General features: G+C 33.3%; 1 protein-coding gene and 1 non-coding gene across 5 annotated transcripts; one reads left to right on the top strand and one right to left on the bottom strand.

Annotated features, from left to right (window-relative positions):
- Window positions 1–3,434: 3,434 nt before the first annotated feature.
- On the bottom strand, window positions 3,435–10,564 carry LOC100251930 (serine/threonine-protein kinase GRIK1). Of its 4 annotated transcripts, XM_010653036.3 has the most exons (13): window positions 9,228–10,354; window positions 8,865–8,913; window positions 8,568–8,737; window positions 8,074–8,148; window positions 7,946–7,990; window positions 7,365–7,439; window positions 5,845–5,932; window positions 5,613–5,734; window positions 5,398–5,493; window positions 5,087–5,153; window positions 4,679–4,794; window positions 4,516–4,594; window positions 3,435–3,685 (listed from the first exon to the last, which is right to left on the bottom strand). In XM_010653036.3, exons 3-13 carry the CDS (start codon window positions 8,730–8,732, stop codon window positions 3,570–3,572), a joined length of 1,044 nt encoding a protein of 347 aa, XP_010651338.1. In that variant the 5' UTR covers window positions 8,733–8,737; window positions 8,865–8,913; window positions 9,228–10,354; the 3' UTR covers window positions 3,435–3,569. The 4 variants fall into 4 exon arrangements, with proteins under 4 accessions (XP_010651338.1, XP_059593317.1, XP_010651335.1 ...); XM_059737334.1 differs by lacking the exon at window positions 9,228–10,354 and adding an exon at window positions 10,427–10,564 and having other exon boundaries at window positions 8,568–8,913; XM_010653033.3 differs by having other exon boundaries at window positions 8,568–8,913; window positions 9,228–10,358.
- TRNAA-AGC (transfer RNA alanine (anticodon AGC)) lies at window positions 10,497–10,569 on the top strand. Its single transcript has one exon. It is a non-coding gene; the product is annotated as a tRNA-Ala (tRNA).
- Window positions 10,570–15,925: the final 5,356 nt, after the last annotated feature.

Genomic DNA, 15,925 nt, shown 5'->3' on the forward strand with positions numbered 1-15,925 from the left:
ATCACAATCATTGGACGTGTTCAAAACATTTAAAGCAGAAGTTGAGTTACAACTCAACAAAAGAATAAAGAGCGTCAGATCTGACCGTGGTGGTGAATACTATGGTAGATATGACGGATCAGGTGAACAACATCCAGGACCATTTGCTAAATACCTAGAGGAATGTGGGATCGTCCCTCAATACACCATGCCAGGATCACCTAGCATGAATGGTGTAGCAGAAAGACGAAACCGAACCCTTAAGGACATGGTAAGGAGTATGATTAGTCATTCTACTTTACCCGAAAAACTCTGGGGTGAAGCACTCAAAACGGCAGCTTATATCCTAAATCGGGTGCCAACTAAAGTGGCTGCTAAAACGCCTTATGAGCTTTGGACGGGTCGAAAGCCCAGTTTAAAGCATTTTCATATTTGGGGATGTCCAGCTGAAGCGAGACCTTATAAGCCTCATGAAAAGAAATTGGACTCTAAAACAGTTAGCAGCTACTTTATTGGCTATGCAGAGCGATCAAGGGGTTTTAAATTTTATGATCCTGCTATTAGGTCAATTTTTGAGACGGGAACTGCAACATTTTTTGAGGATGTTGAGTTTAGGGGGAGAAATCAGGCTAGGAATATTGTCTTTGAGAGGAAGAGGGATCTACTATTGCTTTTGATAATGTACAGGTTTCACTACCTATCATTGATCAAGAAGTAAATTTGGATCCTCAACCAACAGACAATATTGTTCAACCCTTAATTGCAAATGAGGACATTGCTCCTGAAGAACAAACTCAACAACCTCAAGAAAATATGTCATTAAGGAGATCCACTAGAGAGAGGAGAAATGCAATTTCGGACGATTATATCGTATATCTCCAGGAACGTGAGGTAGAAAGTGGAATGATGGAAGATGATCCAATCAACTTCCAGCAAGCCATGAAAAGTTCCAACTCTCAGAAATGGATTGAAGCCATGAATGAAGAGTACAAATCTATGCAAGACAATAAAGTTTGGGAACTTGTCCCATTACCAGTTGGTACGAAGCCCATTGGTTGTAAATGGATATTTAAAACCAAGCGGGATTCAAATAGTAATGTAGAAAGATATAAAGCACGTCTTGTAGCTAAAGGCTTTACTCAAAAAGAAGGAATTGACTTCAAAGAGACCTTCTCTCCAGTTTCTATGAAGGACTCTTTCAGGATAATCATGGCACTAGTTGCACATTATGATCTTGAGTTACATCAAATGGATGTTAAAACAGCGTTTCTCAATGGTGACATTGATGAAACAATTTATATGGTACAACCAGAAAATTTTGTGTCCGAAGACTCAAAGAATATGGTTTGTAAATTAACTAAATCCATTTATGGGCTCAAGCAAGCTTCTCGTCAGTGGTACTTCAAGTTTCATCAAATTATTGTCTCATATGGTTTTGAGGCAAATCTTATGGATGAATGTGTGTATCACAAATTCAGTGGGAGTAAGTATATTTTCCTGGTTTTATATGTCGATGACATATTGCTAGCCACAAATGATATTAGCATATTGCACGACACCAAGAGATTTTTATCAAAACATTTTGAGATGAAAGATCTTGGTGATGCCTCCTTTGTCTTAGGAATCCAGATACACCGAGATCGTTCTAGGGGTATTTTAGGATTGTCACAAAGGACCTATATTGATAAAGTCCTCCAAAGGTATGGCATGCAAAATAGCAAACCAGGTGATACCCCTGTCACTAAAGGAGACAAATTCAGTCTTAATCAATGCCCTAAAAATAGTTTAGAAAGTCAAGAAATGCAGAAGATTCCTTACGCTTCGGCTGTGGGAAGTCTAATGTATGCTCAGGTATGTACACGTCCGGATATTGCGTACATTGTTGGCATGTTAGGCAGATATCTAAGTAACCCTGGAATGGATCATTGGAGAGCAGCCAAGAGGGTTATGAGATATTTACAGAGAACAAAAGAGTACATGCTTACATATAGGAGATTGGATCAGTTAGAGTTGATTGGGTATTCCGACTCCAACTTTGCTGGATGCCAAGACAGCAGAAGATCCACATCAGGCTATATTTATCTGTTGGCTGGTGGAGCAATTTCATGGAGGTCTGCCAAACAGACACTCGTAACTTCATCCACCATGGAAGCAGAGTTTGTAGCATGTTATGAGGCATCCAATCAAGGAATATGGCTACGAAATTTTGTCACTGGGCTGCGTGTTCTGGATGGTATTGAAAGACCACTAAAGATATTTTGTGACAATAAATCAACAGTTTTATATTCCAATAACAACAGGAGTTCTACAAAATCAAAATACATTGATATCAAGTTCCTAGTTGTAAAAGAAAAAGTACAGAGTGGACAGATATCCATAGAGCATATTGGAACAAACTCCATGATAGCGGATCCGCTTACAAAGGGATTACCACCCAAGGTCTTTCATGAGCACACTGCTCATATGGGTGTTGTCTCATTTGAGGATATCCAAATTTAGTGGGAGTTTATATTATTCATTGTATATTGCTCTATGTTATGTTTAGACTTTATCTATACATTTGGATTGTGTTCTGCAGAAATAAAGTATTCATTTTATTGCACTCTGTTAAATTATGCTAAAGATTTGATCTCAATAAAGTTAAGTTGGACCAGTTGGAAATAGGCATGAATAGATCACATTGCATGTAATTTCCATGCTATGCACTCATGATTGATCTATGTCATTTAGCTGTGCAGATATACGTGACCATTGATTGGTCTAGTAACGATTGATGTAACAAAGGCCACCTTGATCCTATGTCAGTATAGTTAATGGACGAGATTGTTCGGATATACCCTAAGGACATGATAGCAAATTTTGAGCTCATAAGGTTAAACACATTTATTTGATTACATATGCATGTGGCCCAGTAGGAGATTGTTAGATTAATTTTTGTAATTAATCTATAATTTGGGCCACACGTGTAAATAATTAAAATGTGTGTGCTATCATTTAATTAAGCCTAAATATAGTGATCTAATTAATAATTGATTAATTGGCTTAAGGGTATAATTGTCATGAGATTATTGTGTAGATACCATTAGACAATTATTATTTCTATGAGGGGCAGAAATATAATTGTGATAAAATTAAAACTGCCCTAGCGGTTTATAAATAGGGTTATGGTCCCCATTCTACGACTACGTATTCCAATTTCTGAAAATCCTCTCAGAGAGAAATTGACACAGAATCTAGTGGCTAGAATTGGAAGACCATCTCAAAGGGTTTTCTTCCTATAAGGTTTCTTCTTCAATGGATTCAGGTATGCTTCCGCTATTATTTTTCTACTCATTGTTTTTAATCAGGAGATTCCAGTATATATGAAATTAGGGTATTTACCTTGTTAACTATTCCAGTATATATGAAATTAGGGTATTAATCTTGGTTGATTTTAACAAGACTATTCCAGTATATATGAAATTAGGGTATTCATCTTGGTTGAATTTTAACATTTTGTACATAGAAATGAATGATCATTGCCGTAATATTGGCTTAAAAATGGTAATTGCAGAGAGCCACAAGAATAACCAATTCAAGAAACAGGGGTTTCATGGTTGGATGTTTCTGAGCTTGCAGCCACACAGCCTCTGAGGCACTGTACCACCCTCCCTCATCACCCACGGATTCTCAGCCACAGCAGTTAAGGTAGTTCGTTGCATTGGATCTGCATATTGGAACAAACCCAAAAAACCAATCAATTCTCTTTGGCCTTCACAGAAATTTTGGAGTTTCTACCATACATTCAAGAAAAAAAAAATTAGAGAGAAAACCCAACTTGATTATCACTAAAAGGGTCAGAGTGGTTGAGCCTCGTAGGAGGGTGTGGGTTCAAACCCCACTTCTGACATTATGAAAGTTAATGTTTTCATTAATTTTGTTTTTGGGTGTTCTAGGATAAGGATTAGAGTCAATTCAGGTGATTTACGTTAGGATTAGAGTCAATTCTAAAAACTTGACTAAGGAAAAGAAGATGATGATGATTTAGGGGTACGTGTTTTTAATTTTGTTTTTGGGTGACTTAGGATAAGGATTAGAGTCAAATCAGGTGATTTAGGTTAGGATTAGAGTCAATTCTAAAAACATGACGAATGAAAAGAAGATGATGATGATTTTGGGTTATGTGTTGTTTTTAGAAGCAAAATTTTATTTAGGAAGAGAATTCTAAAAACATGAACAAAAAGAAGATGATGCATTAGGAACTCAATTCTAAAAACATGAAGGAAAAGAATATGATGATCATGATTTAGAGTTAGGATTAGGGTTTACATCAAAGTCATCTTTCTGTGTTTCCTTTGCTCTCATAATAGTTTACAAAAAACAAGCAAAAACTTCAGACTAACAAAAATGTTTTTCAGTTTGGAAAATTCTTTTTGTTCTTTAAAAACAGTTGGCAAACTGCCCTTCATATTCCTAGCTTTTTGAAATCTTCACAAAAAGAAATTTCAAGCGGGATTCTTCAGCAAGATGGAATGGTAAAGAAGTAATGGGAATCACCTTTGCAGAGAAGGCCTTGGAGCAGATCTTTTAGTTCTGGATCCAATTCTTTGGGGAATGATAAAGGAGTATTAACTATCTGTAACAAAGATAAAATATAAATGACCAAAATAAGAAAAGAATACCAAGTAGAAGAATCATTACCATGGTTGGAATTATTTACCTTATCATAAGTATCGAGTATGCCATCACCGATAAAAGGGTAGCAGCCTACTACCATGTAGTATAAGGTAATGCCCATAGCCCATGTGTCTGCAGCTTTCCCATGGTAAACTATATCTGTTATAGAATCACAAAAGTTCAATTTTAAGCCTTTCCCCACTACTGAACAATGTGATGATTCCTCCCCTAGTAGCTATGGACTAGAGAAGTTGAGACTTTGGGCTAATTTTCACAGTTCTTTGTGAGTGAGTGAGAGAAAATGGAAAAAATGCTGTTGGTTTGAGAAAGAAAAACGGTTAAAGATAGTCTTGTATCAGACAATCATATCTGATTTTTTTCATAGAAATGTGTTGGTACTTGTTTTTAAGAATCCTAGCAGATTCTTAAATTGCTCGATGAATCCGCTTACCTGAGCAGCACTCAGGCGCTGTGAAAGCAGGTGTTCCAAGGCATCTCCAGAATTCATCATTGTCATCCTACAAATCATATTTCTTGTACTGAGATAAAACAAGATCAATTCGAAAAACCAACAAAAAAAAAAAAGAAAGAAAGAAAGAAAGAAATACATTTGACAGAAAAACAAAAAGGGTAAGGCTTTAGATGTAAGGTTTAACTTCCAAATTATTCCTACAATACCAATCAAACAGAAAATATCAACATCTAGAGGCCCCATCTATAATTCTAATCAATTGTCATTTCTGAATTTTTGGATAGCATTACCTCAAAAACATAGCTAACACCGAAATCTCCAATCTTTACCCTTCCATTTTTGGTGAGCAAAAGGTTTTCAGGCTTTATATCTCCATGCACAACATTCTGTCACAAATAAAGTGGAAGAGATATGGGAAGTTCAGATATGACATAAATATAGAACTGCAGAATTGATCATTTCCAAATTTATAACAAACAAACATGAAGTTCTTGAAAGGACTTACATGATTATGCAGATAAATGATCCCTGCAAGTATGTCCTTGAAGTATCTTCGAGCTGTTGTCTCATCCACTCCTTGAGTTTCAGAAATGTTACATGTCCCATTGCCTTCCACATACTCGAGAACTGCATAAAAGAAAAAAAAGGAAAAGTATGGTAAATACCAAGCCAGATTCTGCCATGGATTGCAATGCTCTATGTAAAGCTTCAAAAACTGAGAAAGGGGCATCATGTACCCATATAGAGATAATCTGATTTTGGATCATCAATCACTTCAACAAGATTAACTATATTAGGGTGTTCCAACATCTTCATAATTGAGACCTGAAGAAACATAAAAACATACTCGTCATGCCATAAAGGTAAGGCTTTGAAGACTCTAGCAGTGAAAATCTAAGCTGGATTCTGGATAGTGCTAATCGTAAGAATTTATCAGTTTCAGAAGGTGAGGAAAATCATGACCTTCAATTCAAGGAAGTTGAATAGCCTTTAATGTATTCCAACAGGACACAGAAGATTCTGCTTGTCCCAAGTACTGTCCAGTAGACATTCTATTTAATAGTAATGCTCAGAGCTGGTGAAATCCGATCCCAACTCCCCAATCCTCCTGAACTGCTAGAAATAGACAGTTGCAGATTGACCTATAGTAAACAGTTGAAATTGGATTACAAGGATCCAACTTTAACATGCTTACAAAGAGCAATAATTATCTTTATGACATAGAATGTAACTCATTTCACCAAGAATAAGTGTGTTCTGAAGTTGGGAAGATACCTTTAAAATTGTTCTAATGTTTCTATTATTTTGCATCAAAATTCATGTTACTATGATTGAGGACAACCACAAAGGAATAGCAGCTCATAACATTGAACAACACCAAGAAGGGGCAGTATGATAATCTCTAAGACAAAGAATGATAGTCCAACAGTGAAAGTGCAGTGTTAAATCACAAGAACAACTTATCCTGAACTAGAAATGAGCATTCTATGGAGGGTAAATTTGGTAACAAGCTCATCAAGTAACCATGGATTCCTTGGGAGCTTAGCTATTCAAAACCCTAACCTGAGATTGGCAAGTAGCTCATGAGCTGATTCAAAACCTAATGACAAATCTTTTCAGCTAAATTAGACATAATTAAGATGTAGGCTTTGGTAAGAGTCTCGAGGGATTAAGGAAAAACTGTCTTTAATCGAACAAAGGACATGGCCAGGAAAAAGGTCTCGTGTAGCTAATAACAACTTGTTGGGATAAGACTCCATTGTTGTTTTGTAGGCTTTATGCTGTAAAACTCCATTGTGAACCCAACAGTAGCAACTTAAGCTTGGAACCAAATCTGGTAGTATTCAAGCTAAAGTCCAAAATTGTGATCCACAGATGAAAGCTTGGTTTGTTCACACCTCAAGAACGGTTACTCATGATTCACTGCCTAAAATACCATGTTATCAAAATCTCTTAGCTCATTTTTACTGAGAAAAAGGGAGAGCACATTACCAAAAAATCTCAGTTTCAGTAATGCCCATCTATTGTTCCTACAAACAGTAGGTAATTCAGTAATTGGATAATATGTATTATATAGGACAATCATCATAAAGGCGCAAGTTCAATAAGGCGATTGTTAGTTTTTGTGATGGAAACATTCAAGACACAGGGTTCCAGTAGGTACTTAAATCACAGAGAATCAAAATGAGAGATAGAGAGATAGATAGAGATAGATAGAGAGAGAGAGAGAGAGAGAGAGAGGGAGAAGAGAGCCTACCTCCCTAAGAACGTTGCTCATAGCTGTTTCAGAAGGTGTTATATGCACCTTCCGCAAACTGCACTTATAAAATATCTGCCACATACAAGAAGTACAATTCAGAGGCAAGTATAGGAGAGCTACTCAACCCTGATAAACTTGCACATAATAAATAAATAAATCAGAAATAAAAATATCCGGGTTCTTATTATTTGACGTTGTGATCATTATAATATGTGAGTCATGTCTAAATGATGGTTTCAAAGTTGGTCATAAATTATTTGTGCTCTCACCGATTTTAAAGATCACTACTACACATGCATCCAGATGTGAGACATTTTCGCTTCAATTAGGATCCTGAATCTACTCAAGTTTGTAAGGAAAGGTTTGAGCTCACCGGATTTAGCCAATAAAAAGCAGAGTACACATCATTAGCACATTAACAAGAGGAGAAGAAAGCAATTGGCCTTACATCGAGGTAATTCAAACAGGATGAAATAATTTCCAAGATGAATTGCAATGTGAAATACAATAGGAAAATTAATACAACCACTGAGCTGAGTCAAGTAAAACTCTTTAATACGAGGGAAAATCTCATTTACCTTGATAGCAAATAGCATTCCGTTGTTGCTGTTTCGGTATAATACCTACACCAAGGTTACAAATTTATCTATTTGTCTTGAACAGAAAGCATGTGTCTAATCCAAAAGATATAGTCATTCAATATTACCACTTTCCCATATTTTCTGCAACTGATCTTCCGCTCTTTTACATATTCATTGATCATCTTCTTTCCATTTGCATGCTACAATTTTCACAAGCAAAACCAAGTTTCAGGAGAAAAATCATTACAAGAGGCTTTTACAAACTAGCAAGAGGCAAAGGCTCCTCTTCATCCTGGACATGTCTGTAAGCTGGACATGAATAGATAGTTTTCTTTTTCAATAAAACCTTTTCGCTGAAATAATGGAAAACTTTGAACATCTCATTTTGTGCATACACTGGTGGGACTAACTCTCCATGGAGACATATCTCAGCATAGACGAATGGAACTAACTTTAAACTTTGACTGGTAGATACAGAGAGAGACAAAGGATGACAATTGCAGAAGATTTACTTCCACCTTTCACAATTTCCAAAAAGTTGATGTTTCCACACCACTGCTAAACTATCAGAATCATATCTCTATCAAAAGGTATCCAAACTCATTGATTTCCTTCTTACCTTGGAATAATAGACAGAAGTGGTTTCTTTAACTGGAATCTTCTTACATCTCGCTTGATTCTTAGGGGCCGGTTTGCTGTCTTCACTAGCAAATAAAGTTCTTGACAAAACACCTTCATTGAACACACAGTCTACATCATCTTCCAGATAATCCCTGCTCGTCATACATTCTGGAAAGCGGATGATGGGATTTGCAGTCATCTCAGGATATTGAAGAACTATGAGAGGGTTTACCAATAGCAATAAAATTTCCAATCAGACCCCAAATACAGTACAATAGACATGGTAGCCACAAACTTTTATAACAAGCTTAAGAAGGATTTCCATCTGTTCTGAACTTCAAGCCCTGCATCAAATGGTTTTAGACAAAATCCTGGAATGAAAAAAAACAGTCCAAAGGTAATAGAAGCAATCAAAATAAATTTTCAATATGAGCTGTTTGATTTCCAAAAAGGCATAGAAAGAGTAGAAAATTTTGGAAGCTTATACAAGTTTCGAATGAATTGCTTGTCGTGTAAGACTCCAAATTTCTTACCCTTCGGTTTCTATAAATCAAAAGGAGCTTCTAAAGACGAATGAAATTTCTTCTCAGCAAGAAAAAGAACGATTGAGAAATTCAAAAGCAAGGAAAATGGAAAGTCAAACACAAAATTACATTACATTGTAAAGGAAGTGCACAAACAGCACAATTTTCCAGGAAATTACACTACAAATAAGCAAGATATAGATCAAAACTCCCCGGTTGCGAACTGGGAAACAAGAAGAAACTTCATGAAACATAAAGAAGAGATATATAAATAGGAGGAATAGTCAAGACATAACCATCAAAACACACAAAAAGTAAAGCATACTAAAACTTCGACTTTGCTTTCTTTTCCTTTTGAATGGTAGTTGTGGAAAGTATTTATGTTGAAAGTACAACAACATCAATGATTTTACACCACAGCTAAACTATCAACGCTGCATGGCCTAGACATCAAGCTGTACAATAGACATGTCACTTTCTTCTATGGATACGTGTCTAGGTGGTAGATGTTTCTTCTCGGCATATCTGGCTTGCGTGCAAGGCCATACTAGCTTATCCCTTTTACAGAGAACCCTCACAACATCATCTGAATGACTAGATAGCCATTGTTCATCACACATGATTTTCGAAATTAGTACATGGGATAAGAGCTAATAATGCAATTCATGTTAAACATCAACAAACAACAAAGTAGAATTGAGTTAAATTTCATCCCACGAACAATTTTGAAGAAGTCTAATTGACTCAGATCTTGTATTAATCAACTTGTTTACCCTAGACTATAGCTTTGATGCCATGTTAAACTACCAATTACCCCAAAAGCTCTTAAAAAGGGCATGAACCAGAGCTCTGAGTTCAAGTAGCATGGTTTGTTTTGTATTCTCAAAATGCATACAAGTTTACCAAACCTAGCAGCATTGAACTCTAGGCTTTGCTCAAACAAAATCATACTATAAATCAATCAAAAAAGACTCGGGTTGAAGTTGAAAGATTCCAGTTTTTTTTTTCTTTCCTTTTCTAATGGTTTCTCGGCAACCAAATGGGAGGACAACAACAACCCAAATAGAGATAAACTAAAGGGTAGGCTCTCCATTTATTTCCCAGGAATTTCATTGAAATAAACAAACCCTAACGAAAATTCTAGAGTTAGAACACTTGCTTTTTTGGACTGGTCAAGATTTTTTCCTTTAGCCGGAAAAACTGAACTTGACCAAATCCAAAAATTTCCCGAAATAAAAATGAAATAAAGGAAACCCCACTTTGAAGTGCCAGTAATATCCAAAAAGAAGAGTCGTATTTAGTTATTTTCCAATCTCAAGTGAACGACACAGACCTGTTTGGTTGGCGGGAAAGCTCATTTGTTTCTTCTTTCTGATAGAATAATAAACGGCATCGTTCGTCGAGGGGATGTAGCTCAGATGGTAGAGCGCTCGCTTAGCATGCGAGAGGTACGGGGATCGATACCCCGCATCTCCATTTCTTTTTCACTCTTCCCTGAATTTGTAAGAAAATATTTTCCTTTTCCCAATCCCTTCATTTCATTTATTTTCTTCAATTTTCTTTTAGAAATAAATAACAAAGGATGAAGAAAATGTTTATTTCCTTTTTTAAAAAAAAAAAAATTGAAAGATAAATTTTCTTCTTTCTTAAATTTATTTATTTAAAATAAATAAAAAAGGAGAAAGAAAATGTTTTCCCTTTTTTCAAATTTTCACTTAATTCATTTCCTTTAATCATTTTAGGAAATAAAAATAAAGTATTTTTACATTTTGAGCTAGTGTTTGAATTTCTTTTATTTCACTTCAATTTTTTCATTCCCTTCATTTTTTTATTTCTTCATTTTTCATTGCTTCATTTAGAAAGAAAAATCAACCAAAACAAGAAGGGGTTTAGTGAGGAGATGAAAAAGTGTAAAGGGCATGTTTGGTAAGTGAAAACGGTTTTTAAGAAGAGTTTAAAATTGTTTTTAAAAAATAAATAAAAATAATCGAAAACAGTTAAAAGACCTTATCTGAAAACATAAATTTTCTATTTTTAAAAATTGAAAACTATTTGTCCATAAAAGTACTGCATTAGGGTTGACTAACTCTTGTATTCCTACAGTCTTTGGTTTATTAGAAAATTTATCTAACACAGTTTTTAGGCTGTAGTCATTATTATTTTCTAACTTCTTTTGGTTACTTTGCTTTTGAATTTCTAAGAATTTTTTAAAGTATTCCTTTTGAAGATTTGGATCAGGAATGTTCTCTATGATTTCTATGAGAAAATTGTTTTCACTAGAGATCATATTAACTTGATGTATTTGACAAAGACAGTTTCCTACACAATCACATGAGGATTGGGAAGACGAACTATTTGAATCACTGGATGTGCTATCTTCAAGGAGAAAGAACTGATTGTTACTAAACTCAGAGGACTGGCTAGATGAATCAGAATCTGTTTTGATAAGATTTATCATTTGTTTCTTAAGAAATTTTCCTATGTCTAAATCAGCTATGATTTCTTTGACTTTGCAATTAGGAGCTATGTGCCCCATTTTGCCACATTTGAAATATTTGACATCTTCTTTATCTTTCTTTTTAGAGGGATGTTTCTGATATTTTTTATTTGAATGTTTCTTATGTTTGGATTTCTTTTAGTAGGGATCTTCTCTTTGTTTTGAATATTTTTTATTTGAATCTCTTCTTTTTGACTTATGAAAATTTTAATGTCTGGAAGGAGGGGTAAGAGTATCATACCTGTATTGGGCACAGAATGATCCTAACTCTTTTTTGGCAGATTTGAAGTCCTTTTTAATAGTGGCATTAACCTTGGCTGGGGAACAAAGGTTCAATGCTTCTTTACTGACAAAATTTGCCAGTTGTCCATATGTGAAAGAATCATAAGGACTTAAACCATTGTACATTTCTTTGATTCTCAACTGAACTCTTTGACTAAAAACCTTTGGTAACCCATTTAGGAATCTCTCTTTCCAATAGGGTTGGTTACAATTTGTTCTTGAATGTACTTTGGCAAAGTATACCTCCTTATACCATTTGTAATCACTCAATTTGTCACAGTGTAAATTTTGAAGAATCTCAGAACTTCAGGATTGAAAGGAAAGGGGATCTCCTAGGAAGTGCTTGGTTATGGCATAGATTAAAGTATGGACCGCATTAGGGTTTCCACTTTCATCTATACTTTTCTGAATAAATCTTCTTTCTTTCTCTGTGAGAGCATTATCCCACCATCCTTTGAGTTGTCTAATAAATCCTGCTATCAGATGAAAGCAGATTGCTAGATCAAGGTTTCCTCTTGACTTATAGGCCGTGAAGGCCATAATCATTTCTTGGAGGATGTTTAGTACCTGATGGTCACTAACTCCATCTATGTTCCATTCATAGATGCCATCTCCGTCATACTTTGATTGGACTATTTGACTTCTTTCTTCATATTGCAGATCAGGAGGTGTGGGTCAAATATAGAAATTCCTAGTCCTACTTTGTTGTTTGAACTTATGAACAATCTTATTTATTTGAGGATTCTTATCCTCAGACATAGCTTGTATCTCATCTACATTCTCAGGAGTAATCTCTTCTATTACATTGATTGATTTTGTGTTTGAAGATGAGGCTTTGTTTGAAAGATCTAATTGTGCAATTTTACTTGTTAAAGTTTGAAGTAAATCCTGTTGATCATTTGAAAATTTTCACTTATGATTCCGGGATGAGATTACAGAACCTTTTCAAATAGATAAAGATTATATAAACAAAGAGTTACATCTTTCAAAACATAGGGAAAAAAGGGAATGGTTTTTCTCTACAAAGCTTACCACCCAAACTAGACATAAGATTAGGGAAGAATGGTACTGGAGTATGAAACAGAATGGAATAAATATTCCCATGTTCACTTATTTAGAAATGTATGCTTCAAATAATAACCTTGACTATCCTTTTGGGGAAGTCAATATGCTTCACAAAGGTCAAGTTTGAAAAACTGCATCCAAAAACATAGTACCACACCATCCTCCTTTAGAAGAAGTAACCATAACTGCTCAAAACATGGAAGTAATAGCTTCTCCTTTTATGATGTATTTCTTTTCCTAGAAATTTGATTTATTGTTTTTTCTTTTGAATTAGGTTTATCTGTTTGTCTACAAAGTTTAATTCTTTTATCTCCGAAGTATTTAGGAAATAGAAACAAATTTCTTGGTTTTCATAAACTGTTTTGATTCCTTCTTCATCACCCGTCAAAGGATTGAGAAGACTCAAGAAAGGTGTTCCTAAAATCATTTCTTTGTTCATGTCTTTTACAAGAAGAAGAGAAATTTTGTAACAAACATTTTTATTACAAACATGAACATTTGAAACCTTGAATTCTACACCAAGAGCTTGTTTGTTTGCTCCAACAACTCTTTGGAGGGTTTTTTCAAAATATACAGAGGGAATTAATCCTTCTTGAATACAATTAATATCAGCACCAGAATCCAATAATGCTATTATATTCTTTGAAAAATCAGGTTTAATAAAGATTCTTATTTTGATATGCCATTTTTGTGATAACATTCACAAACAATTGGGAAGATTCTCCTTCTTCTAATTGTTCTTCTTCTTTTGATTCCTCCATTTGAACTTTCCCTTTTTCTAAGATTTTTAATCTTGAATCTAAATCCTCATTTTGATCAAGCATTGTATTAATTTGAAGTTTGATTTCACTTATCTCATGTTGGAGATCTTGTATTTCTACGGTCTTTGGTTTATTAGAAAATTTATCTAACACGGTTTTTAGGCTATAGTCATTATTATTTTCTAACTTCTTTTGGTTACTTTGCTTTTGAATTTCTAAGAATTTTTTAAAGTATTCAGTTTGAAAAGATAAATTTTCTTATTTCTTAAATTTATTTATTTAAAATAAATAAAAAAAGAGAAAGAAAATGTTTTCCCTTTTTTCAAATTTTCACTTAATTCATTTCCTTTAATCATTTTAGGAAATAAAAATAAAGTATTTTTACATTTTGAGCTAGTGTTTGAATTTCTTTTATTTCACTTCAATTTTTTCATTCCTTTTTTTTTTTATTTCTTCATTTTTCATTTCTTTCATTTCCATTTTTTTTTTGAGAATTTTTTAAAAAAGAAAAAGAAAATATTTTATCCCTTCATTAAATTTATTTCCTTTTTAGAATAAAAATTTTTAAAAAGGAGAAAGAAAGTGTTTATTTCCTTTTTTTTTAAAAAAAAATTGAAAGATAAATTTTCTTCTTTCTTAAATTTATTTATTTAAAATAAATAAAAAAGGAGAAAGAAAATGTTTTCCCTTTTTTCAAATTTTCACTTAATTCATTTCCTTTAATCATTTTAGGAAATAAAAATAAAGTATTTTTACATTTTGAGCTAGTGTTTGAATTTCTTTTATTTCACTTCAATTTTTTCATTCCCTTCATTTTTTTATTTCTTCATTTTTCATTGCTTCATTTAGAAAGAAAAATCAACCAAAACAAGAAGGGGTTTAGTGAGGAGATGAAAAAGTGTAAAGGGCATGTTTGGTAAGTGAAAACGGTTTTTAAGAAGAGTTTAAAATTGTTTTTAAAAAATAAATAAAAATAATCGAAAACAGTTAAAAGACCTTATCTGAAAACATAAATTTTCTATTTTTAAAAATTGAAAACTATTTGATGTTTTCTACCTTTCAAATGTGTTTTTCTCATTTTTATTTTATTTTAAAAAACAACTTTTAAAAATAGTTACCAAATAGACTTATAAGTTGTTTCATGTTTGTACTGTGGAATAAAATAGTATACTAAAAGTATGTTTTGCGGATTATATAAAAATATTTTAAGTGTTAGAAATACTTTCTAAAATTATTGTCAAACACAATTTAAGTATATATTGATTTGTCTTTTAAAATTTTGTTTTGGAATGTGATAATTTTTTGAACTTATCTTAAGAATTTGATTCAATAAAAAGAAAAAATTGTTGTCTTAAAAGCCAGGAAGTCAAAAAATTTTCCACTTCTCACACCCTATCAAACTTATGGACACCTTTGGGAATCTTTTCAAAAAAAAAATTGAAAAATATTTTTTTTAAACAATTTTTTCTTAAAATAGTTTTAACTTGTTTTGAAATATTTGAGTTCAAAGATAACAAAGCAGCAAACCAAAAAAAAAAAAAATCTCCTTAATTATCTATGAAAAAAAATTGATGGAAAATTATTAAATTATTTAATTAGACATTAGTCTCTCTTATTAAGGTATAATAATACTATTTTAAAACCCGATAGATGAATATCTCAAATGATATTAATGTTAAAATTAAAATTAAATAGTATTTAATAGTATTAAGTATTATGTTATTTATTTGTATGAGTGTTAAAAATTTTAAAAAATTTAAATATTTTAATTTTTATTCAATCCAAAATTTATAATAAATCATAAAAAAAAAACAATCACACCAGGTGATTTTGGTGTGAGATTATCAAAACCTGATCCAATGATGGTTGTAAAAGCCGGGGCTCATGAGTTTAAGCCATGAGAACTTGTCAGCGGATGTGTGAGTCAAATGATGGTATCACTCAATTCTGGTTATCAAATGAAATGTTGGAAGTCAGATCCAATTAAATGGTACTAAAAGCGATGAAATGATTAGGAATTGTATTGGGAAGGGTTAGAGATGCGTAATTCTCATCTGGCCCCAACTTTGATGATATGTAAATTAATTCCTACCCCAATTTGGGCGAACGCAAAGAGGGGGGGAAATTTTTCATACCCGCCCCATCTATTTCACTTTATTTTTATTTTGTCTCAATTTTATTTTTATATTTTTCAAATTTTATATTTAAAATAAATTTGATTTTTAAA

This window comes from Vitis vinifera, chromosome 6 (assembly GCF_030704535.1).
Source record: "Vitis vinifera cultivar Pinot Noir 40024 chromosome 6, ASM3070453v1".
Taxonomy (NCBI): domain Eukaryota; kingdom Viridiplantae; phylum Streptophyta; class Magnoliopsida; order Vitales; family Vitaceae; genus Vitis; species Vitis vinifera.

Excerpts from the sequence above, each read along its gene's own strand:
- LOC100251930 (XM_059737334.1), bottom strand. The coding sequence starts at position 8,768 with ATGACTGCAAATCCCATCATCCGCTTTCCAGAATGTATGACGAGCAGG. Across the intron at positions 8,149-8,567 it reads CTTCTGTCTATTATTCCAAG|CATGCAAATGGAAAGAAGAT; the intron begins GTAAGAAGGAAA and ends TGAAAATTGTAG. Across the intron at positions 5,735-5,844 it reads ATCAGATTATCTCTATATGG|TTCTCGAGTATGTGGAAGGC; the intron begins GTACATGATGCC and ends TCTTTTATGCAG.